Consider the following 24,527-nt stretch of genomic DNA (forward strand, 5'->3'; position numbering starts at 1 on the left):
TCGGAAACAAGATTAATCCATTCCGGCCAAAGGGGCAAAAGAAAAGGAAAGCAAGGAAAGCATGCAAAAAAGCAAAGCACAAAGCAAGGAAATCATGCAAGACCCATCAGATATGCAAAAATGCAAAACAGAAAGCAAGAAAAGCATGCAAGACCCATCAGAAATGCAAAAAAAGCAAAGCAGAAAGCAAGCAAAGTGTGCAATACAGTTCGGAATTGCAAAAAAGGCAAAGCAGAAACCAAGGAAAGCGTGCAAGACCCACTGGAAATGCAAAAAAAGCAAAGCAAAAAGCAAGGAAAGTGTGCAAGACCCATCAGAAATGCAAAAAAGCAAAGCAGAAAGCAAGGAACACGTGCATACTTGTTGGAAATGCAAAAAAAGCAAAGCAAAAAGCAAGTAAAGCATGCAAGACCCATCCGAAATGCAAAAAAAGCAAAGCAGAAAGCAAGGAAAGCATGCAAGACCACTGCAAATGCAAAAAAAGGCAAAGCAAACAAAGGAAAGTGTGCAAGACCCATCGGAAATGCAAAAAAAGCAAAGCAGAAAGCAAGGAAAGCGTACGAGATCCATCGGAAATGCAAAAAAAAAGCAAAGCAGAAAGCAAGGAAAGCATGCAAGATCCATTCGAAATGCAAAAAAAGCAAAGCGAAAAGCAAGGAAAGCGTGCAAGGCCCATCAGATATGCAAAAAAAGCAAAAAGCAACCAAACAAACTCCCAAGACTCGTTGGAAATTGGGGGGGACCAAAAAATAAACAAACTCCCCAAGACCCATCACAGCACAGAAACATAACCCCCCAGCCCAAAACTATGCTGCAACACCCCCCCCCCAGAACCGTTTTTTAAAAAGCAGAAAGCAGCACCTTACCTTATCAGGCAGTCCGAAGCCTCCTCTGATTGCGCTCACTCTAACCGTTGGGGCGAAAGAGCTACAAAGAAGAAGCCTCTTCACCTACCAACGGTTAACAATGTGAATTCTCCACCTTTTTGCCCTGCCTTTTTCCAGTTGCAACTCAAAGCTCCGGCCGCAAGTCAAAGCAAAAATTTTGCAGCTGGAGCTGGTCGCAACTCGAAATGGTTGTAAGTCGGGACGTTCGTAAGTCGAGGCACCACTGTATATGGAACACTTATGGCACTCTTTGGCATGGAAGAAAAGATTTTGCTTTGGCATCAAAGTAAAATCTTGTGTCCGGAGCTTGTCGTAACTCAAAATGGTCGTAAATTGGGATGTTTGTAAATCCAGACACAACTGTACCGTAACTCTTCTCTCATGCTACAGATCCACTCAAAGCAAATTTTATTCAGTTTCCTTGGGAGAGACGAGTGTCTTGGGAGAGAGGCTTTGCAGAGGGATGTGAGTATAAGCGCTGTTTGTGTGTGTGCCTGTGTGTAAATTTGGCTGGTCATTCCTTTCTGCATCAGTTCAAAGCATTCACTCACTTTGAAGTAAAGTGAAAGTAGACTGGTCTCTGGTGGGGTGAAAAAACTCCAGATTGGGGCAGTGGGGCTCCAGGCTAATTCACATTTCCTATTGCATTAAATAATCAATGGGAAAAAATGTGAATAGTTCACTCCAGCCCAGGAGTACCTCCTTTTTTTTTTTTTTTTTTGTCTTGTGTAGTCACCCTCTAATGAATATGAGTACCATGATTGCAAAGAGACATTTCTCAGGGCCAAAGGAGAAAAGATGGCAATTGCCTTTCATCCTCATTTGTATGAGCTGCTTTTGAATGCTAAAAATGGGAGCCTCAACCCTAATGGCTGGGACTCTGATGTGGAAGGCGGTTGCAGGGAGGCTTTAAGTCATTTCTTCACCCTTGTGTGGTCCCTGTTTGGATTAGGGCCCTGCTCCTGTACCAAAAGTTCTCATCTACACCATCTGGAACCTTTCTTTTCCTGCTGATAGCCGCTGGGATGGCGGGACTGGGCATGAGATACCGATCCTCTGCTTTCTGCCCTGTTTTGATCCATATCACCTCCCTACTGTTGTTGCTTCTTAAAAGCCATTCACACTTGTGATGGTTTTTCATTTAGTTAGGCTTTAAATCCACAGAACTCAAAACCAGGAAAATAACTACTAAATGATCTATAGGAGGCCGCACAATTCTTGATCTCTCAGGCCAAATGCAGGCAGAAAACCAGTCTTGGATTACAACCTGCTAGATCCCTGCCAACTCTGTTTGTTTCAGTTTCAGTAAGCAAACAGAAAGTGAGGTAAGGGAATTACGGGGGGGGGGGGGGGAGAGACAGAACAGACAAAGAAAAAGCTGCACATTCCGCTTCAGCACAATTAGATTCATTCACAAACACTTGCGAAACTTAAGCCACCTAGTAGTACCTGTTGTGTGAAAAATTATTCAGGAAACAAAATAGAAGCAGCTGCTCTAAATAATAGACATCATTAATGGACATTGTGGGATATCAATCAGACATACTGTAGATCTCATTAGAAGACTTTGGGGCACCTGGATAAATTATATGTTGGAAAAGTGGAAATTTGAAGCACTATACATGTTTTGTCCACATCCAGACACATGTATATACAATACACACATTGTTATAAACAATGCATTTATCATTTTTGCACTAGGAATGTTTAATTCTTGCCTCTGTTGTTCTCCCAAACAAGGATGAGGAATTTCAAAAAAGTTCTCCTCATCCTATGATCTTAACAGCTTTGATGCAAATTGTATATCATGCACATATCATGTCTCTTGTACCTATCACCTAACTGCACAACTCCTGCAAATTGCTCAAAATTATCATTGTTCCTGCCTTGCTGTGTGGATTTTAAGAACCAGAAGCACTGGACAGCTTGTCAGTAACTTTTTTTTAGCAATCAGCCAGTCCTCTGCTTATATATGAACTGGTACCAGATATGCAGATGATACCACTCTGATGGCAGAAAGTGAGGAGGAATTAAAGAACCTCTCAATGAGGGTGAAAGATAAGAGTGCAAAAATGGTCTGAAGCTCAACATTAAAAAAAATTAAAATCATGGCCACTGGTCCGATTACCTCCTGGCAAATAGAAGGGGAAGATATGGATGCAGTGACAGACTTTACCTTCTTGGGCTCCATGATCACTGCAGATGGTGACAGCAGCCACCAAATTAAAAGACTCCTACTTCTTGGGAGGAAAGCGATAACAAACCTAGACAGCATCTGAAAAATCAGAGACATCACCTTGCCAACAAAGGTCCACATAGTCAAAGCTATGGTTTTTCCAGTACAGTAGCGATGTATGGAAGTGAGAGCTGGACCATAAAGAAGGCTGACTTCTGAAGAATTGATGCCTTTGAATTGTGGTGCTGGAGAAGACTCTTGAGAGTCCCCTGGACTGCAAGGAGAACAAACCTATCAATTCTAAAGGAAATCAACCCTGAGTGCTCACTGGAAGGACAGATCCTGAAGCTGAGGCTCCAATACTTTGGCCATCTCATGAGAAGAGAAGACTCCCTGGAAAAGACCCCGATGTTGGGAAAGTGTGAAGGCAAGAGGAGAAGGAGACGACAGAGGACGAGATGGTTAGACAGTGTCACCAAAGCTACCAACATGAATTTGATCCAACTCCGGGAGGCAGTGGAAGACAGGAGGGCCTGGCATGCTCTGGTCCATGGAGTCACAAAGAGTCGGACATGACTTAATGACTAAACAACAACCAGGGCAACAGCACATGAATGCTCATGAAGTGGAGGAGAGTGAAAGCTGAGCCTGTGAGAGGCACACTACCAAGCATGCACAATGTAGTGGCATCTTCACATGATATTGTTTAGGGAGGGATTTTCCACCATTCACCAAAATAACTAAACAAGAGAACGGGGCTTTTCTAGAGGTTAAATAACAAAGAGAACCTGTCCCACCACTCATCATAACATTCAATTAATTCCACAACGTTTGACTTGTCTCTTGCCTTACTGTTGACATATGTACCTTTACTGCCTTTATTCAATTTTTTGCCTATCCCCTAAATGTCCTGGTTTATACTGCTTGAGTTACTTGTGCCCCAGGCTGGGAATCAGTGGGTTAATCCACTGCCATACTTACTGTCTGCTAAAGAACAAGTTGAAGAAATGGCCTTTGCTTCTTTGGTCCAACATGCCATTTTAAGAAATTGCAATACCTAGGAGTTATTTTACAAGTCAAGGAACTTGTTCTCTTAAATAGAATTAGTTTCCCACTGTGCTATCTTCCTACAGCCACTAAATAGCAGACATTTAAGATCTTTTGTTTTAAGAGCAGCAACACACAGCATCTGTTTCTTCATTCAGGATGTGCTAGACACAATCTGCAGTGACCCCAAGGTGCCACACAGGCCTATCCAGAACTGTGTAATTAACTTCAGGAGCAGGAAGTGGTGGGCTAAATGCAGTAATTACTATTCCATTAAAACTCCCCCTGAAATTATTTTCTTTCCTTTTTAAACAGTTTGTTGCAGAAAGATAGGAGAAAATATTTATTTCATCAGATGAAAGGATTATTCAAGTTTTGTTGAATTGATCTGATAAGTGAAAATACATTCTCAGTAGTTGACATATTATTCTAAAAATCATAGACCACAGGCTTTTTTTTCACTAGCAAAAGAAAGGCTGGCTGTGGGCAGTACGAGCTGCTTCCTACTACAGTATCGTGAAGTGTGTGCAGTTAAGAAGGACAGATCGCACTGTCTGCCACTTTTTCTTTGGCAGTACATTTGCTTATGCAACCTTTTATTTATTTTACACATTTATAGATTGTACCTTGACCAAATTGTGTCCTGAGCAGTTTACAAGAATAACTTAATGATACAATCAGTATAAAATTGCACATTAATATGCAAAACAGAGACAAGTGATAAAATCAGAAGATTCAAGTTTTAACATTTGTAAGTTTAAAAGTCTGGCAAAGACAAAAATAATGTCTGCACGATGTCAAAAAGGTAATGAAGTGAGCACCTGATGTGCCCTCTGAAGAAATTCCATGAGCAGGCACTATTACTTTAAAAAAAATTTTTTTAGTCCATTTGTTAATCATGTCATATGCTAGTTGTTAGATACAAGGTAGGGCACGTGGAAGAAAACTCTGCATATTGGAAGGCTGATGTGGAGAGTAGGTGTTTCTTCAGGTAACTAGCTTCTGAACTGTGTACCGCTCCAAAACTGCATAGGCATTAAATTACGCTTGGAGATGGCCATGGACCCAATTGCTATTTCTATTAGTACTGGAATAAAGTGTTCCCATTAGTTGATAAGCATTCATTTATACTCTAGTAGGTGTTTTTTGAACTGGGTTTCTGGATAGTCTTCAAGAGTAGCCCCAGATAAAACTCATCACATAAGTAAACCCTGGATGTTAGCAGAACATAGCTAATTCTGGCCAGATTATCCCTGTCCAGAAGACAGCAAATCTGGAACATCAATCTTCTTAACTAACGAAGGGTGCTCTATTCCATAGAACTACGTGAACCTCCCAGCTGGATAAAGCAGGACTCCTACAGTGAGTTCCTGATGCCTTATTGGGAGTACAAAGCCACACATAACACTATCTCACTCAACAGAGATCTCACCTAGTCACACCAGGAGTATGTTAATATGGTCGGCGTTCTGTTTTGGTTTACTGCTCACGAACCAGCTCTTTACTGACTCCAGACACCACTGTCTCACTTGAATACACAGAAATATTTTTTTTAAAAAGTTTTGTTTCCACACATCAGTAGAATTTCACTCTATATTCTTGGATGGCCTCTACCCTTGGTTTCATGCAGATATTGAGAAGCAGCAGGGGGACAAGAAGGAACCCTATGTGACCTCATAACACAAGAGCCACAAAGTTAATCAGTAGTCTTCAGAGTAATTTTCTAGTATCAACAGCTAAAGCTGGAGTAGGACCATCAGAACATCTCATTTCTCACTCTCTACTCAGGAAACCTATTCCTAGTTACTGGGATCAAATCACTGAGAAGTCTGAGAAATGAACAAACAACGCCACCCCCTAAGCAAAGGTGACATATTCAGAAAGACAAAGACATTTTCCTGTGCCAAAATCAGGCCCACTGGAACCATATGGGAATGATCTGATGTGTATTCATCCAGGAACCCTAGACTTCTCTGGCCAATGTGTCCAGCCCAGGAAGGGAATATTTGGGTCTGACTGATAATCTGGAAATGGTTTTGTTGCCACATTGTTCAAAGTGGTGAAGGCTGCCCTTTGTAGAGCAGATTTATTTACCTCCTGGATCCAGTGGGATATTATCAGCCACAAAGGGCAAAGATTCAGTATAATGAATTCAGTATAAGCTGCACTACACTAGTCCAAGCACTCTGCATATATCCTCAGACTCCCATGATAAAAAGTTGTCCACAGCACCAGCACTTGGTCCGTTCACTAACTGATCTGCAAAACTGATGCCATCTAATTCAGACCAGGTACAAGGTATTTACCCTCAAGGTATCTGGTAAACATGATACAACATACTTCTCAGTGTTTTATCCTAGACCAAAATTATTTCTCATGTAAGATGTTACCATATAAGGAAAAAAAGGAAATCCATGAAACAGTAAAAAGAGGCATGTAAGGCAAAGTCCTGTGGATGTCAAATAATAATAAAGCCCCAGTAACATTATTGGGGTGGGAAATGCAGCACAATCCTAGGTACAGCTATAGAATAAATTCCCAATTTGTTTAATGGGACCAGTTCCCAGTATGTAAAAGATTGCAGTAAGTATGCAAAAACTGAAGCCTTAACTTGTCCCATTTATCTCTATGGGACTTAGACATTACTGGTGTTTGATGGACTGTGTGTGTAACACGCTTACTGCTTAGTTTTCAGTTAGCATGGGTCAAGGCCCCAAGGTGAATGTGACTGCAGAGCTACCAGTATAAAAAGAAAGTACAGTGGTGCCTTGACTTATGAATGTTCCAACATACAACCATTTCGAGTTGCAACCAGCTCTGGCCCCCAAATTTTGCTTCGACGTGCAGCTGGAGCTTCTAGTTGCAAACAAGAGAGGCAGGGGAAAAAGGCGGGGAATTCAGATTACAGGACTAACTGTTGGTCGGCAAACAGCTTCCTTGTAGCGGTTAGTGCATGAGCGTTTGCAGAGAGGCTTCGGACTGCCTGGTGCTGCTTTCTGCTTCTGGGTGAGTTCATTTGTAGGGTTTTGCAGAGTGGGTTTAAGTTTGGGTGGTTATGTTTCTGTGCTGTGATTTTTATTTGTTTTTTGCTGTGTGTTTTTCCCAGCCCCACCACGTTCCGATTGGGCGGGCTGTATTTATTTATTTATTTATTTATTTATTTGTTTGTTTGTTTGTTTGTTTGTTTGTTTGTTTGTTTGTTCAATTTATATCCCACCCATCTGGTATATTCTACCACTCTGGGTGGCTTACAGAATATCAAAACAATTAAAAAACATAAAAACATTAGCATACAAAAATAACAAATAGTGCAGGAATAAATAAATAATAAATAGCTAAGCAAAAGAAATCAGTAATTTCCGGAAGAAGGTTGTTCCAAAGGCAAGGAGCCACCGCCGAAAAGGCCCGGATTCGTGTCTTTTCCCTCTGGGCCTCCCTCGGCGTCAGGCTCCTCAGCCTCACCTCCTGACTCATGCGGGTGATCCGAGTAGATCTTGGTGGGAGCAGGCGCTCTGCCAAGTATCGAGGTCCTAAACCATTTAGGGCCTTATAGGTAAGCATTAGAACTTTGAATTCAATGTGGAAACAGATGGGCAGCCAGTGCAGCACGGCCAGAACAGGAGAAATATGTTGGTGTTTTCTCACTCCAGTAAGGCCACTGCATTCTGCACCACTTGAAGTGTCCGCATCAGCCTCAAAGGCAGCCCCATGCAGAGCGCGTTACAGTGGTCTATTCTTGAGATTACAAGCACATGTACCAAGGTAGTGAGCGCCCCCATGTCAAGGTAAGGTCGCAGCCGGGCAATCCGCCAAAGGTGGAAAAAGGCGGTGCGAACTACCAACGCCACCTGGGTTTCCATGGTGAGCGTCGGGTCCAGGTGTACCCCCAGGCTGCGAACCCCACTCTTAGCAGCCAGGGTCACCTCCCCAAATGTGAGAGAGCCACCCAGGCCACCAACTCCAAGGGCGTCCACCCTCAGAATTTCCATCTTGTCTGGGTTCAGCCTCAACCCATTTTTCTACATCCACTGCAGTACGGTCCCCAGGCAGCGCTGGAGGGACAGGACAGCATCACCTGCAGTTGGTGAAAAGGAGATGTAATGCTGGGTGTCATCAGTATACTGATGACACGAGGCTCCACACCCCCTGATGACCCCACCCAGCAGTCTCATATAGATGTTAAACAGCATTGGGGAGATAATTGACCCCTGTGGGACCCCACAATTGAGATTCCACAGGGCCGAGACATTCCCCCCAAGCTGTACTCTCTGGGGTCGGTCCTCCAGGAAGGAATGGAGCCAGGCTAACGCCAAGCCACCTATTCCTAACTCGGAGAGCCTCCCCAGGAGGATACCGTGGTCGACGGTATCAAAGGCTGCCAAGATGTCGAGGAGAACCAACAGAGACACTTTGTCCCTGTCAGCCTCCCTCAACAGGGCGACCAATGCCATCTCTGTACTGTGGCATGGCCTGAAGCCCAACTGGAATGGATCCAGGGCATCTGTCTCATCCAAGTGGGCCTGAAGCTGGTTGGACGCTTCACTTATCCAGTTAGCAAAGAATGATCGACATGCAGCCTTTACCTTATTCAGGTAAAGGCTAGTTGTGACCTTAACAGCTATCCAGTTATGGTCTGTCAGGTACTTCATCCATCTACGCTCTAGCCTTCTCCTTATTCGCTTCATCACTCGAAGCTCCTGGTGTGCTGGCCGAGCTCTACGACAGAGAGGGCGTTTAGGCGCGATCGTGTCTATGGCCCTGGTGGCAGCAGCAGACCAGTTGTCAACCAGAACGTCGACAGGAGCGCTAGCCAGGTCAGCCATCACCCCTCTCATGACATCCTGGAATCCGACCGGATCCAGTAGTCTTCGAGGGAGGACCATAGAAATAGGTCCCTGCTGCCTGCGAGGGGGGAGAGCCACCGTGAGGTTACATTTTATTAGGTGGTGATCTGACCATGACAAGGGGACTGACATGAGGTCCGTCACCACTCCAACTGGAGGAAAAGACCAGGTCCAGTGTGTGACCACCCACATGGGTGGGGCCGTTGACATGTTGGGACATGTTCAAGGAAGCCATGGTTTCCAAGAACTCAAGAGCTGACCCAGATGCCTCTGACCCCACGTGCACGTTGAAATCACCCAAGACCCAAAGCCTCAGTGATCCCAGTAGTGCTGCGGAGACAAAGTTGGTCAATTCCGGAAGGGAAGTGGCTGGATCGCGGGGAGCGCGGTAACCCAGCAAAATCCCAATACCATCCCTGGCCCCAATCGATATGTGGAGTGCCTCTAGACCCGGCTTTACCACCGAGGAAGGCCTAGTAACCTCCAAGCTGGATTTATAAACAATGGCTACTCACACACACCCGCCCCTCCAGTCTACCCTGGTGCTGGACAGCATAACCAGACAGACAGACAAGAGCCAGGGGAGGAGCCCCCTCCCCGCTGATCAACGTCTCGGTTATGCATGCCAGGTCTGCATTCTCCTCCAGGATAAGATCGTGAATCATCTGGGGCTTGTTGGCTATAGACCTGGCATTCAACAGTACCAGAGTTAGAGTGGAGGGCTGGCTGGGCTGGTTACCTTGATACTGAGGGTTGGTCACAGTCTCAGAACAGCAGACAGCCTTCAAACATCTGTTCGTTGTTCTTCTGACACGAGTGGGGACTGCGCCAACGCCATATCTCCCTCTACCCATGATCACCGGGATGTTAAAAAGCCGCTTGCTGGGCAAACAGGTCTTCCATTCCATATTAATAGAAAATAAAAGAAAGTAAAGAACAGAACCCTAAATAATACCACAGCTTAAAGAAAAGTGCAGGACAAATACAAATGTATGTGGGGGAGTGGGGGTTTTTTTTAAAAAATCCCCAGCCCCATCATGTTCCTGTGTGGGTGGAGGGGATATTTGATTTTTCCCCCATCCCCATTGCATTCTGATGCTGCTGGCTGTATGTGGGGGAGTGGTTTTTTTTTAAAAAATTTCACCCTGCCCCATCGTGTTCCAATGGGCTGGCTGTATGGGGGCGTGGGGGTTTTGGATTATTTTTCACCCCCATCACATTCCAATGGGGCTTGGAGTGGTTTTTTTGTGATTATTATTATTGTTTTGTCTGGAATTGATTAATCGCGTTCCAATGCATTCCTATGGGAAATTGTGCTTTGATTTACTACCATTTCGAGTTATGTCCATCTTCTGGAACAAATTATGGTCGTAAGTCGAGGCACCACTGTACATAAAGTTATAAAGCAACTTACCAGATCTCTGTCTGGCCTAAAAAGGGACCAGGGCCTGAAAAGTTTGAAGAGTGAGATAAGATGTATAGAACAGTGAGACCTGCAGCTATTTTCAAACCATTTAGAATACTGCAGTTCTCCATCTGTGGATGCTAATGGTAAGGCTCGATGGTAAAGGTTATACTGGAAATTCTGTCTGCTGCAAAAAAATTGCAATCACACAATTTTCCTTCAACAAACTGAAAGGGAAGAAAACGTGGTGCTGCATTAGAGCTTATAGTGTTTTAACATTTGGGCTTGGTAATGTTTGGCTTTTAGACATCATAGCACAGAAAGACACACTTTTTAAAATTAGTCATAAAAGAAGAAGAATGGTCCGCAAGTGCAGGTTTGACTGGCTGTGGTGCCTGGATTTATTTCCTGAGATGGGTTTCCCTAGGGATTTAAACAAATGACAGGACCAAGCAGCTAGGCTAAGGAGATGCTCTGGCTTGAGGAGGGGGAAAAAAGAGAAGTATTTTTATATTCTGATTGGATTATTTATTTGGCTACATAAGAATGGTGAAAGGTTCAAGTGGCATTTCAAAGGGAAATTAAACACCTTATTACGTACTGAGTGTGGCTTAGATGGAGTTCCCATGTGTTTGGAATGGATAGCTTTCACAGCATTGACTAAGTTTCCATGATACACTTCACTGTAACAGAATAACATTTTTCAAGTAGTGAGCACCAGCTAATAATGCCACCAACAGAGCTCCCCCTCCCACAGGATGTGTTACAATTGTCAATTTCTAATTCACTTAGTTTCTTATACACACAGTCTGCCTAACATACAAACTTTCAATGTTTAAATTTTTCCTCCACCAACATGCACATTTTAGTACACTTTCCTTATCTTACTCTTTGTATATGCCTTTTTTCTAGTTGTTCAGAGAATAGCCTGACCACATTTTGAGAAGTATATTGTGTTCCAGTTCAGCTATTGATTTGAGAAGTATGAGTTGGTAAGTTTGAGACCCAACACAAACTGATCTCAGTTTTCCCCATCCCTGTTCAAAAAGCATTCTAAAACATTTTTTTCTGGATCCAGAAATTATGTTAAACTAAGGTGTGATCACTTAAAAAAAAAAGAATTAACAGGTACAACATTTTGCCTTGGGATACAAAACATTTTAGCTGTTTAGTTAGGCACAAACTTTCAACCTCTGTGCTTCATATTGATTTCCTGGACAACTGTGCTTATAGTGCACAATGATATGCCAAGCCAATGGCAAAATGGGTCATTCTGATACTGGACTTGCCACCCAGTCCTTTGGCCTGCAGCTGATGAACACAATTCCTAGAATCACTGCAATACTCTTGTTAATAGCACATCACAGTGCAGGCTTCCTACAAGGCACTTGAGAGAAGCCTGTTCTGTATAAAAAGAATGTTATCGCACCAAGATGAGTTTGTGGTAGGTACAAGTGACTGCATTTGCTTTAGAAACCATTTGTGTTCTTATGGACCACTCCATTAACTATACTATGATGGATTAACCCTTGACCACAAATGGGTATTGCAGAGGCTTCCCTTTGGCTGATTTTCAGCTGAGCTCCAAACTGGTCCATTTTCTTCCTCTCCACCCCCCACCCTCTACCCTCAAATGGAAACATGGCAGCAGGTGCCTTCATTTTCAAACAATGACAACAACAGCAGCAACAATGGCAACAACAACAACAACACATAGGACAAGAAGGCTTATTTTTTGCTGCTGAGGACAAGAAATGAAGTGCTGCCTCTTTAATTGGCAAAAGCATGCAGTTAAGAGCATACCTTTAATTTAGTGTTGGGATAGCTCACTTGCACCCTGGCTGTTGTCTTATTGGAGAGGGCAGCCTGCCTCAGATCCTCTAGCACTGAAATTATATCATCCAGCACGCATTTCTTATCCTGATTTCTCAACACACACAGATGGGAAAAAGTATAATTATAGCCTTTGTGGTTCACCTTCATTTCCAGCACGGCTCGGTGGATCTGCAGCAGTCCTTCAGCCTGATGCAAAATATTGCCTCCGGGCTTGGAGAGGAAGATGACCCTGCCATACCTCCCCGGGGTGTGCAAGTCCGAATAGAGCTGGCTTTTGGAGCGGTCGAGGGGGAAAAGGCTGTTGGCGAGGCTGCGCTCGATCTTGGCCAAGCTGTGACTCGGGGCCACCAGGACCTCCAGGTCTCTTTCGAGCTGGAAGCGGTTGAGGACGCTGAAGCCGAAGATGATGGTCAGGACCGCGGGCACGGTGAGGAAGAACACCGGGTGCCGGCTGACGAACAAGCCCAGCTTGTGGCAGAACGACTGGAGCCCTCTGTGGATCACCTGCCGCAGCATCCTCTTCCTCCGCCACCCGAGCCAGCTTGCAGAGGCGCCCGCCGGTCCTCTTCTTAGAAAGCACATGTGACATCGGGAGCTCCGAGCCCAGCCCCGCAGCTCCCCGCTCCGCTCCGCTTCGATCCGCGCCGCCACCGCCGCCGCCACGACTCCTTTGAAACACTGCAGCAAGTTGCAGCAAGGCGACCCAATATTGATCAATGGGGTGCGTGCGTGCGTGTGTGAGGGAGTGTGGGTGCGCGCGTGCGCGCGCGTGTGTGTATGTGTGTGCCGGGAGTAGGGGGCGAAGGGAGGGGAGCTCGGGGAGGGGAGTTCCCGAGGGGCTCTCCCTCCCTCCCTCCCTCCCTCTCTTTCTCTCTCTCTCCCCCGGACCCGCTCTCCCTCCTTCGTCTCTTCGGCCCCAATTCACCAGCGCTCCTCCTCCTCCTCTTCCTCCGGCGGCAGGGCACGCTGCAGCACTCCCCTCCTCCCCCTCCTTCCCCCGCCGCCGCCGCCTTCCCGGGGCTGCTTCCGCGAAGCCCTCCGGAGCGCGTTCCGCCGGCTTCCACCGCTTCCGAAGTGGCCGGGTGTGGGGGGGGGGGCTCTAGAGGAGCTTCGCAGAACCTTCTTGGTTGATTTTGTTCGCACTCCCTCCCCCGCCTCATAAAAAAGAAATGAAGGAAGGAAAGAAAGAAAGAAAGAAAAGAAACGATAAAAAAGGAAGGAAGAAATTAAAAAAGAGAAGAAAAAAGAATGGGAGAGAGCGGGTCGGGGAATACCTGTGGGTCCGGGAGGGTTGCCGGGGCGCGGAAGACCCAGCGGGTGAGGGTTGAGTGGAAAAGGGGAGGAAGTGGCGGGGGGGGGAGAGCCCCGGGCTGGGAAACACCCCTGCCTACCTGAAGCTCGCTTGCCTCGCTTGCTTTCGGTGGGGATGGGAGGGGGAGGAAGATGATGCTGCATTTTAACCCAGCCCCGTTGATTTGCCGTCACGCCACAGTCTTGCCCGCTCGCTCGCTCGCTCCCCTTGCCTGCTCAGCTCTGGCTTGGAAAAGACCCGCTGCCTCAGAGCTTCCGAAGCCGTCCCTGCCGGGCTCGAGCGCTGCAGCTCCCCGACGGAGCAGTTCAGAGGAACACACACACACACACACACTCCACCACCACCACCACCCCCCCGACGGTGCAAGAGATGAGGCTGTGGATGAATGAGTGGGATGTAGTCGAGAGACTCCATGAAGGGGAAGGAAATGGAGAACGGTGTCCCCTCTGCACGCGCGGGCACGCACACACACCTACACGCACACACACACAGTGAAAAATAAAATGGACTTCTTGGACTGAGAGGAAATTGCAGTACTAGTCCAACCTTCCCCTTTTGGATGCACATTTCGAAGTGGCGAGGGAATTTGAGCTGTGCCCGGGAAACTGAGAACAAGACCATCAGAAAGTTAGACTTTGCCTCTGGACTCCTAGCAGGGTCACCCAAGGTCAAAGCAGAGGTACCAGCCTAAGAGGCATCCACCGTCTTTGGGAATGAACCATGATACCAGCAGAAGAGAACTGCCTGCTCCAGCAGCAACTGGGGTGGAGAAGCTCTTGAAGGCTGGCTATTGGATAGCAGTGGTAGTGAAGGCCACCTGAGGATCTCTCATGGACTACAGCAGTGACACTCAAGCTAATTCTTGTTAGCACTGTGCAGAAAACAGTGGTGAACCATTTCTGAAGGTTTTATACCTGGAATACCTTTGGATAAGAAAATCCAAAATAAATGAGGAGACAGTTGTAAGATAAACTCCCACATCAGAAGGCACTCAAGCAGCTACTGGGGAAGAGCTATGGAGAATAGTGATTATCTTAACGAAGCAAGTGGACTAAAGCCAAAAGGACTTTTGCTCTTGATGTGTATAGATGCAAAAAGGAAGTCCAAAGCTATATGTTGCATATAATTGGAACTTAGAATTTATAATGAATCAAGGTAAACTCAAAATTGAAAATAAGAAATGGAATGTTTAAATGTAACAGTACAAGTGAACTAAAATGATCTGGAATAAGACATTTTTTATCAGAAAATTACAAAGTGTTTTACCTTGGACTTGATAGCAGCTGTAATAGCAAGGGATTTAGTACAAATAGTTATGGACTACAAAGCAAAGTCTAACCAATTAATATCAATTAATTTTCAGGGGAAACGTTTCAATATAATCCTCATTCAAGTATAAGTTTTAACAGCAGATGCTAAGGAAGAAGAAACTGAAAACTTTTCTACATAAGGAAACTGGTAAAAAAATCCATGTGTTGATAATCTTAGATAACTCAAACACAAAGGTTGGGAACAAAGCAGAACCAAATGTAGTTGGAGAATTCAGTGTTGGAATCAGTGTTGGTGGTGATAATGAGGGTCCAGCTCCATGGGGCCAGACAGTCTACTCACCAATCCACCACTGCCACAGATACCATGATTCTATCAATGGCTTTGTAGATCACGATCGGCTAGCCACTCCTGGCAGGAGGCAGGAGGACAAGCCTCGCTGCAAGGCTGAAGAATGGCTTGCAGATTGCAGCGCAGCATCCTCAGCAGTGGTGGATTGGTGAGTGGACCATCTGACCCCATGGAGCTGGACCCTCTTTATTGCCACCTGTGCAGGGATATTCATATACGAATATGAATATCCCCATCTCTATTGCGTGCCCTGCACTCTGGGATGTTCAAGAACAAATCCTTCCCCTCCTCTGTATGACATGTAGGCATCCTTCAGTCTTGAGAGACTATAGTATCGTGCTCTGGATGGAGGTCTTGGAACAGTGTCTTGTGTGGCTTAGAAGGCCAATTCGAGAGTGACAATCCCTTCCACACTGAAGACAAATCCAATCTGTCCCCTGTCCAGCTCCCTGGTTTTGCTTGTTTCGGGACTGCCTCTTTGTCTCGGTCTGCTGTACAAGTGTCTCTTCAAATTGGGAGAGGCCATGATGCACCGCCTGCCTCCAGACTGAACGCTCAGACGTCAAGGTTTTCCATCTGTTGAGGTCCATTCCTAAGGCCTTCAGATCCCGCTTGCAGATGTCCTTGTAAAGCAGCTGTGGTCTCCCTCAGGGGCGGCTTCCCTACACTAATTCTCCATACAGGAGATCTTTTGGAATCCGACCATCAGCCATTCTCACGATGTGCCCAAGCCAACGTAGACGGCGCTGTTTCAATATTGTATACATGCTGAAAATTCCAGCTCGTTCTAGGACTACTCTATTTGGAACTTTGTCCTGCCAGGTGATACCAAAGATGCGTCGGAGACAACGCATATGGAAGGTGTTCAGCTTCCTCTCCTGCCGTGCACAAAGGGTCCAGGACTTGCTGCAGTATAGGAGTGTGCTCAGGACACAGGCTCTATAGACCTGGATTTTGGTGTATGCCATCAACTTCGTATTAAGCCATACTCTCTTTGTGAGTTTAGAGAACATGGTAGCTGCTTTCCCAATGTGTTTATCCAGCTTGAAATCTAGGGAGAGAGTGTCAGAGATTGTTGAGCCAAGGTACACAAATTCATGAACAACCTCCAGTTCTTGCATGGAGATAGTAAAAAGGGAGGTGAGTCCATGCCCTGGCACATGACTTGTGTTTTCTTCAGGCTGATAGTTAGTCCAAAGTCTTGGCAGGCCTTGCTAAAATGATTTATGAGTTGTTGGAGGTCTTCAGCAGAGTGGGCAACAATGGTTGCATCATCAGCAAAGAGGAAGTCCCGCATGCATTTCAGTTGGACTTTGGTCTTTGCTCTCAATCTAATGAGATTAAAGAGCTTTCCATCTGATCTAGTCCGGAGATAGACACCTTCTGTTGCAGTTCCAAAGACCTGCTTCAGCATGACAGCAAAGAAGATCCCAAATAGGGTCGGCGCAAGGACACAGCCTTGTTTTACTCCGCTTTGGATGTCAAAGCGAGGGCTGTCTGTATGACAGCCCTTCAAGTATTTGAAAAGTGCTATCCTATCTCCCACTCAGTCTTCTTTTCTCAAGGCTAAATATGCCCAATTCTTTCAGTCTTTCCTCAGGGCTTGGTTTCCAGCCCCCTGATCATCCTTGTCCTCTTCCTCTGAACTTGTCCCAGTTTGTCAGCATCCTTGAAGTGTGGTGTCCAGAACTGTACACAATACTCAAGGGGAGACCAGTGCTGAACAGAGAGGAGCTATCACCTTGTGGGATTGGTAAAACCAATTACCTCGAGAGATGGTGGTGAGTGCTCCAACACCGGAAGCATTCACGAGAAACTTAGACAACCCCCTGGCAGATATCTATTGATTTGTATTCCTGCATTGAGCAGGGAGTTAGACTTGATGGCCTTATAGGTCCCTTCCAACTTCACTATGAAAGTGAAAAAAGAAAATGCAAAAGCAGGATTTCATTTGAACAATAAGAAGAAAAAACATAGTTTCAAAATGATTACCTAACTTTAATGTTTACAATGAAGAAAAATTAAAGATTTTCTATACCCAATAGTCAATCTAAATGGAGATTGCAGCCAAGAACTCAACAGAAGACTGAGTCTTGGAAAGGTTGCTTTGAAGGAGCTAGAAATCATTCTCAAGTATAAGAATGTGTTGCTGGACACCAAGACCAAAATTTTCCAGACTATTGTATTCCAAATTATTATATAATGGAACAATAAAGACAACTGATGGGGGGAAAGTTGTGTTTGAAATATGGTGGTGGGGGAGAGTTTTACAGGTGTTACAAAAGACCAACAGAATACCAAAAAGACAAATAAATGGGTTTTATACCAAACAAAGCCTCACTCTCACTAGAACTAAAATGACAAAACTGGACTAGGGTTAGACAGGAAGCCACAGCCTTGAATTTGCAAGACAGGACCAGGGTTGTTAATGACAGGACATTTTGGAATCATTAATTTATAGACTCACCATAAATTGGATGTGACTTGATGACTCAGTTCTCCAATCTGAATCCTAATTCTTTCTGAAGTGTTAGCTAAGCCCTGGCCCCCAATTTGAAATCAATTGCAAAACTGATGAGCATTCATGCCCTTGTTCACGTCACTTATAAAGATGTTGAACAAAACTATGTTCAAGAGGGAATCCAGTGGCACCCCCATCTGTCACTTTCCTTTTGAATGACAAGGAATCATTGCTGAACACTGCTTTGCTACAGCCCATAAGCCCTACAAATCCACCAGACAGCATTACATAACCTGTTGAAGCCAGGAGCTAGTCTCCAGAATAGCAAGTCAGTTTGAATGCCAATAACCTTGACATGAGAGAGAGTTCAAATGGTTGTTGTTTTATTTAGCTAAATAAAAGGCAGACAAAAGTCATGCCTCCAAGTGTAGGCAAGAAAAACTGTGCCATGCACAGGAAGACCAGGACTTTTAAAACATTGGTTACGTAAAGGAATGCGAGGAGAAATGGGTGGTTCATGACCTATTGGCTGAAGGGATGAGATTACAAAGGAATCCCAAATTTATCAGAGTGGGAATCACAAAAGGGATAGAATTTACAACAGAGTCTATAGACAGCAGATTATGGAAATACATTGTTACATTGTTGTATTATTCTGAAAGGAAAGCAATTTATTATCTTGCAAAGAGGTTACAAGGTTGGGTGAAAAGGAGACTTCCAAGGTGAGAAGGAAACAAATGTTTATATAGGAAAAAGGGATTGTGCAGTGACTGTCCAGGTTCCAGATTTCAATTTGCATAAGATTGGTCCTGGTATTCACCTTGGGAAAGAGTCGAAACCCAGCCATTCTTATTCCTTTACAGAGACTCTTTGAGGGAACAAAAAACATGTACATATATATGTATAGCTGACTGTGTTTTATCTTTCCAAACTGTTTTCAATTTTATTAAAGGTGTGTTCTTCTTGCGTGTTTCATGTAGTACTTTTGTGTACACGGTCCCTTCAAACCCACATGTTACCAGCCTGAGCACAAGATATAATTGGAGGTCTTCTCCGAAACTGATCTAGAGCTTGCAACTGAACTGGGGAGGGGGCAGGGTAAGATTTGTTAGACAGAACTTATTTTTGGAAGAAACTCATGTTGACTCTTAATAATTGCCACATTCTTGTTTATGTTTTCAGCTACTAACACTTTAAGTTCTGGTACTGGTATTAAGCCACCTGATTAGTAATTGCCCAAATTGTCTACTCTGTCCCCTCTAAAGATGGAGAGATTTGCCTACCTAGAGTGGTCGCAATGACCAGATAGGCAGGGTATAAATGGAATGAATGAATGAATGAATGAATGAATGAATGAATAAATAAATAAATAAATAAATAAATAAATAAATAAATACCTCCAGCCTTCAGCACCCTCACCATTTCTTCAAGAATTCACAAAGAATGTAGGCGGAGGCACTGAGATTACATTGGCAAGTTGTACCCTTGCGTACAGTTTAGCTGACCCTGAAGACTTGAGTTCACCAGTAGTTCAACAGCCAATCTCTGTTGAAATTAGTGAGAGGTCCCTTTAGGGGGAACATGGACAGAGGATTGTCCTGGAGTGTTTAATTATCTCTGTTCATCCTTCAAGGCTGTATTTCTTCAAGACTGAATTCAAGAGTATGAAGATTCCTTTTATCAGGTAAATTCTATGGGTTTTTTTAATTGTGGGGAAAGGCTCATTATTATCTCTTTTATATTTGATAGAGGGCTAAAGAAAAATTAAGATGGAAAATTAAGATCTTCCTGAAGTGTTGTTAGTGTTTTTAGACGTGATTTATGTTCTGCAAAGAAATACACCTTGTTATTTTCCCTGTGTTCTATTCTTCTTATCCTCTCCAACTGCAGTTGTTAACATCTCTATTATCAATGTAAATAAAATTGGAGATAATGGGCATTCTTGCTTTGTTCCTTGGCCTAAATATGTTTTGTTTGTTATTCCATCATTTACTAAAACCTTTGCTGTATTCTGTGACTATAATTCTGTGAATCCTGATGACCTCCCCCAACAGCTTCACATAGATGTCGAACAGCATTGGGGATAATGCTAATCCCTGGGGAACCTCGTATCTTAGGGTCCAAGGTGCCAACATCTCCCCCCCCCAGCTGGGCTTTCTGGACACAATCCTCAAGGAGGACACTATTGTCTCAGTACCTCATTGCAGCCTGAATCCAGACTGGAATCAGTCAAGGCAATCCTGCTCCTCCAGGTATATCTGCAGCTAATTTGCCACTCCCAGTCTTGATCACTTTGCCCAAGAATAGTATATTAGTGACTGGACAGAAATTATTAAGGTTGTCCATTCCTAACTGGATGTGTTTGATAATGGATTGGACAATGCTTTCTTTTAAATGGGAGGGAAGAATCCCCTCCCTTAACAATGAACTAACAATGTTCACGATCCAATCAATCATTGCCCCCTTAGTGGGCATAGGGATCAAGTGAGGATGCAGTGGGCCTATAGCTAGCTAGCACCTTGGATATTTCCTCCACTGATACAGGGTCAAACTGAACCAATTTGGCAGCAAGAGATGGGGCAGTGATAGTCACCCCCAGATTAGCTAAGCTGCTGGTAGAATCAAGGTTGGCACAAATGGCCTCAATTTTTGCTTGAAAATAGGCTGCAAAATGATCACTAGTGAACTCAGAATGAGGCCTTGAATAGCAGGAATTGGTTAGACTGCAGACCACCCAGAACAGTTCCACTTGTTGGTTCACAGCCTCACCAATCCTCTGGAAGTTCAAAGTCTTTCTCACCCCTTTAAAAACATTAGCATCTTTATCGGTCATGGTCTTAACTGCAGCCCTATTTTGTGCTGGCTGATCTCTTCTCCACCTGTTATCTAGCCATCTCCTTGATCATAGTTCATAGCTCCTCGGTATACCAAAGAGCAGAGCAAGCTCTGAGGCAGAGAGGGTATTTGGGGTGGATCATGTTAGCTGCCCGGGTTGTCTCCAGATACCATCTATCAAACTGGACTTTGACAGGGCCATCTACCAGGTCAGTCAGAAGCCCTCCCAGAGCCTCTCAAAAACATTCTGGATCAAGAAGCCTTTGAGGGTGGACTAGTTTCACAGGTTCATTCTCTTCACAGAGGGGGATGGCCACAGATGGGTCAAATCTCAGTAAGAAGTGATCTATCCATGACAGAAGGCAGAAGCTCACAGTCCCCACCCTCAGCACCTGTTCATTAGAGAACACCAGATGCAGAATGTGACTAGCTAAATGTGTGGGGCAGAGGACATGTTGGTATAGGCTCATGGTTGTCATGGTATCCATGAACTTCAGGGCCAGGTCAGACAGTTCTGATTTGGCATGGATGTTGAAGTCCCTGGCTATCAGTAGTCTGGACGACCTCAACATTCCTGCCAAAATGACTTTGCCCAGCCCTAACAGGGAGAGTGCTGGGTTGTGGGGAGAATGGTACACTAGCACTATCCAACCCTATCCCTATGCCCCACCATCAGGTGTAAACACTCTAGGCTCAGGCTCAAAAGCAAGGTGGTCCTACAGGCATTTATGGAGTCCCTATAAACTACTCCAAATGGCCCTGATGCTGCGCTGTACAATCTGGGGAGGTGGGGTGGGGACACATCTGAGAGCAACTCCTCCCAGGTAGCCCACCCAGGTCCCTGTGATACAAGCCAGGTCTGCATTCTCTTCCTCAATGAGTTCAGGAAGAAAGAGGCAAAATAACAAGATATAGAACTGAGGCAAAGCCACAAGGATTTTATCTGTGGAAACAGGGAAAGATTGGCAGAATACCTAACCTATATTTACCAGGCCTCAAGCCTACATTAGTTCAGGGAAGGGCCACCCCATCTAGATTTGAGCAGCCATCATTCCTCACCATTGGTCATGCTGGCTGGTCTTTTGACGATTGTAGTCCCATAGACCTCACTCCTGTTGTGCAATGACTGTAATTTCTAGTCTTGTAGTTGCGGGACGGGGTAGTGTTTTCAGAGGATTCAGACTGTATTATCAGAAGAGCTTTACAATCAGTATAGAGCAGAAAAGTTTTTACAAGAATGCATGTTTTCTAGAAGCACATCCTGCAATAATTATGAACATATTTAAGGTTTTTTTTAAAAAAAACATTCTAGACCAGTTAACAGACCTGTATTAATTTATCTCTTCTTTCAAAATCTCAAAATAATACAAATAACAATTGAGCCCATAGTGTAGTGTATTTGTTAGTGATTTTGACTGTGGCCCATTTCAGGGCAATATTGTAACTTTTCAAGTTGGAGTTGTAAGGACACTTAAAGTAAATAAAAGCCACAAAACTCAATAGAATGGATTTTTAACTAAACACAGGATTGGGTTAGACATGTCATTGGTTTCAAGAACATACCTGAGTTCACACTTCATTGTTGTTTAGTCGTTAAGTCATGTCTGACTCTTCGTGACCCCATGGACCAGAGCAGGCCAGGCCCTCCTGTCTTCCACTGCCTCCCGGAGTTGGGTCAAATTCATGTTGGTCACTTCGATGAGAGAGTTCACATTTAGATATCTTTAATTGAAATCAACAGGACTAAAGCCTACTGTATGTGGGCCAGATTGTTCCGTATCTCTGACAGTAATACATTTTCTATGGATAAGTCAAGGTATCACAGCCTTCTGGAGCTTGTGGGCAACATTTTAAGCCTCCTCCAGACTGTTGCAGACAAACTACTTATAAGCATAGAAAAGCCTATCCAAATCCACGGAAGATAAGATTATCAATGTCATGTAACCTCATGCTCAGAATATCGCTAAAACTGAGATTGACAGGACCTGGGAGTGAATGACAGGAGCTAAATGGATTACTCCCAAATGGAATCTAGGTACACAAAAGATAAAATAGAGGGCTTTTACACAGACAAACAGTATTTAACAAAGTTTTGCTGGGTTCAAACAATAAAGTAATTAAGAAAGTGTATGATTATCTGCTTGAAACTAAAATGCAAAATGAGATTGTAAAAGAATGTATGATTAGGTGGGCACAAAATATAGGACATAATGTTGATACTGATCAATGGTTGCAAATACAGTGGTGCCTTGCTAGACAATGATAATCGGTTCCACTGAAATCGCTGTTTAGCGAAATCATTGTCTAGCAAAAAGCATTTCCCTATTGGAATACATTGAAACCTGTTTAATGCGTTCCAATGGGGAAGAATCGTCGTTGTCTAGCGAAGATCGGCCATAGGAAAGCCACTTTGCGAACTGCCGATCAGCTGTTTAAATAGCTGTCTTGCAAAGTTTAGGTTCCAAAAACACCCATTTTGTGAGTGCGGAGGGAGCTGTCAAAATCATTGTCTAGCGAAAATCGGTTTGCGAAGCAGGGACCAAACATTATCCAGCGAAATTCCCCCATAGGAATCATTGTTTTGCAAATCGCTATAGCGATCACAAAAAGTCAATGTCTAGCGAAAAAACTGCCATGCAGGGTAACTGTCTAGCGAGGCACCACTGTATGAAAAAATAACATAAATCTCACAAAATTAGTAAATTTTAAGGGGAATATATATAAAATGTTTTATAGGTGGTATATGACTCCAGAAATTTGTCAAAGATTTATACAGAGGTGTCAAATGTGTGTTGGAAGTGTGAAGCACAAGAGGGAAGCTTTTACCATATGTGGTGGACTTGTAGAGTAGAGAAATAGTATTGGATAGCAGTACATACTCTGTTACAAAAAAATATTGCTTTGTAATGTTCCACTAATCCTAGAATTGTTTTTACTGAGCATTATACCAGATAATATAGATAAGACAAAGAACTACCTAGTTATATATATGTAGTCACTGCATCCAGAATTCTTTATGCTAAGAACTGGAAGAAATCAGAGATACTGAAACAAGAGGAACTCATCAAGAAGATATGGGAAGTGGTAGAAATGGATATATTATCAGAAGTGTGAAAGACTGTCCAATACAAAAGGCAACTGAACGATGGGATTTATTATATAAATGGCTTGAGTCAGCAGATAGAGCTTGAGTAACATAAACTTAAATTAAGATGTAACTGTAAGTAGAAATCTGGAGGGCAATCGAATAGGAGAAAGGTGAAAAGAGAACTTGGTATCGCAACACGAACAAACAGGATTTGATGACAGTACATTTTGTGTTCTTCTCCCTCCTCTTTCTTCCCCCATCCCCCTTTACCTTCTGTATTCCTTACCTTATCCCTAGTTTCTAAAAAAAAAATTAAAAGGAAAGAACATTCTGTCCCGAGGATGAGGTACTGATGCTGAGGCCCATAAAGGGGAATAAATTGCAGTTAGCCTGGTCAGGACCTGTAGATTTGTTATGACAGCACTGGAAAACTCAAGGAACTATTTAAGAACGTTCCACGTGTAGCTGCAAAAGCACTGAGAATCCTGAAAAACAAGCCCCTACCTGAGAAACCAGAGGGGACAGATGATGGAAATCTCAATACATTTGAAATAAGCCAAGTGTTTGAGATTGCACTTAAAAGAAACTTGCCTGTGAATTTTGAGGTGACCCGGGAAAGTGGTCCCCCACATATGAAGAGCTTTGTGACAAGAGTACCTGTGGGGGAGTTTGAGTGAGGGTAAAGGCAAGAATAGGAAGTTTTCAAAGAAGAATGTAGCCATAGCTGTACTGGAGAAGTGGAAGAAACTGCCTACCTTTCCCACAATTGAGAAAATGAAGCCCCTAATTGAAAAGAATACAGGCTTAACCCAAAAGAGGCAAGCTGAGGACTTCCAGTGGACAGGGGCAAAGTGTCTCTGCTGGTCCTCCTCGACATCTCAGTGGCCTTTGATACCATTGACCACAGTATCCTCCTGGGGAGGCTCTCCGAGCTGGGAATAGGTGGCCTGGCTTTGGCCTGGCTCCATTCCTTCTTGGAGGACTGCCCCCAGAGAGTGCAGCTTGGGGAGAGTGTC

General features: G+C 44.1%; 1 protein-coding gene across 1 annotated transcript in view; it reads right to left on the bottom strand.

The window, feature by feature from the left end:
• Positions 1 to 12,879, bottom strand: part of PTCHD4 (patched domain containing 4) — an 80,911-nt gene extending 68,032 nt beyond the window's left edge. Inside the window, exon 1 of the mRNA XM_020796733.3 lies at positions 12,337 to 12,879. Within this exon, the coding sequence (XP_020652392.3) occupies positions 12,337 to 12,777 (441 nt within the window). The 5' untranslated portion in view covers positions 12,778 to 12,879. The remainder of the gene's footprint in view (positions 1 to 12,336) is intronic.
• Between the last annotated feature and the right edge of the window lie 11,648 nt (positions 12,880 to 24,527).

Source organism: Pogona vitticeps, chromosome 1 (assembly GCF_051106095.1).
Source record: "Pogona vitticeps strain Pit_001003342236 chromosome 1, PviZW2.1, whole genome shotgun sequence".
NCBI classification, from domain to species: domain Eukaryota; kingdom Metazoa; phylum Chordata; class Lepidosauria; order Squamata; family Agamidae; genus Pogona; species Pogona vitticeps.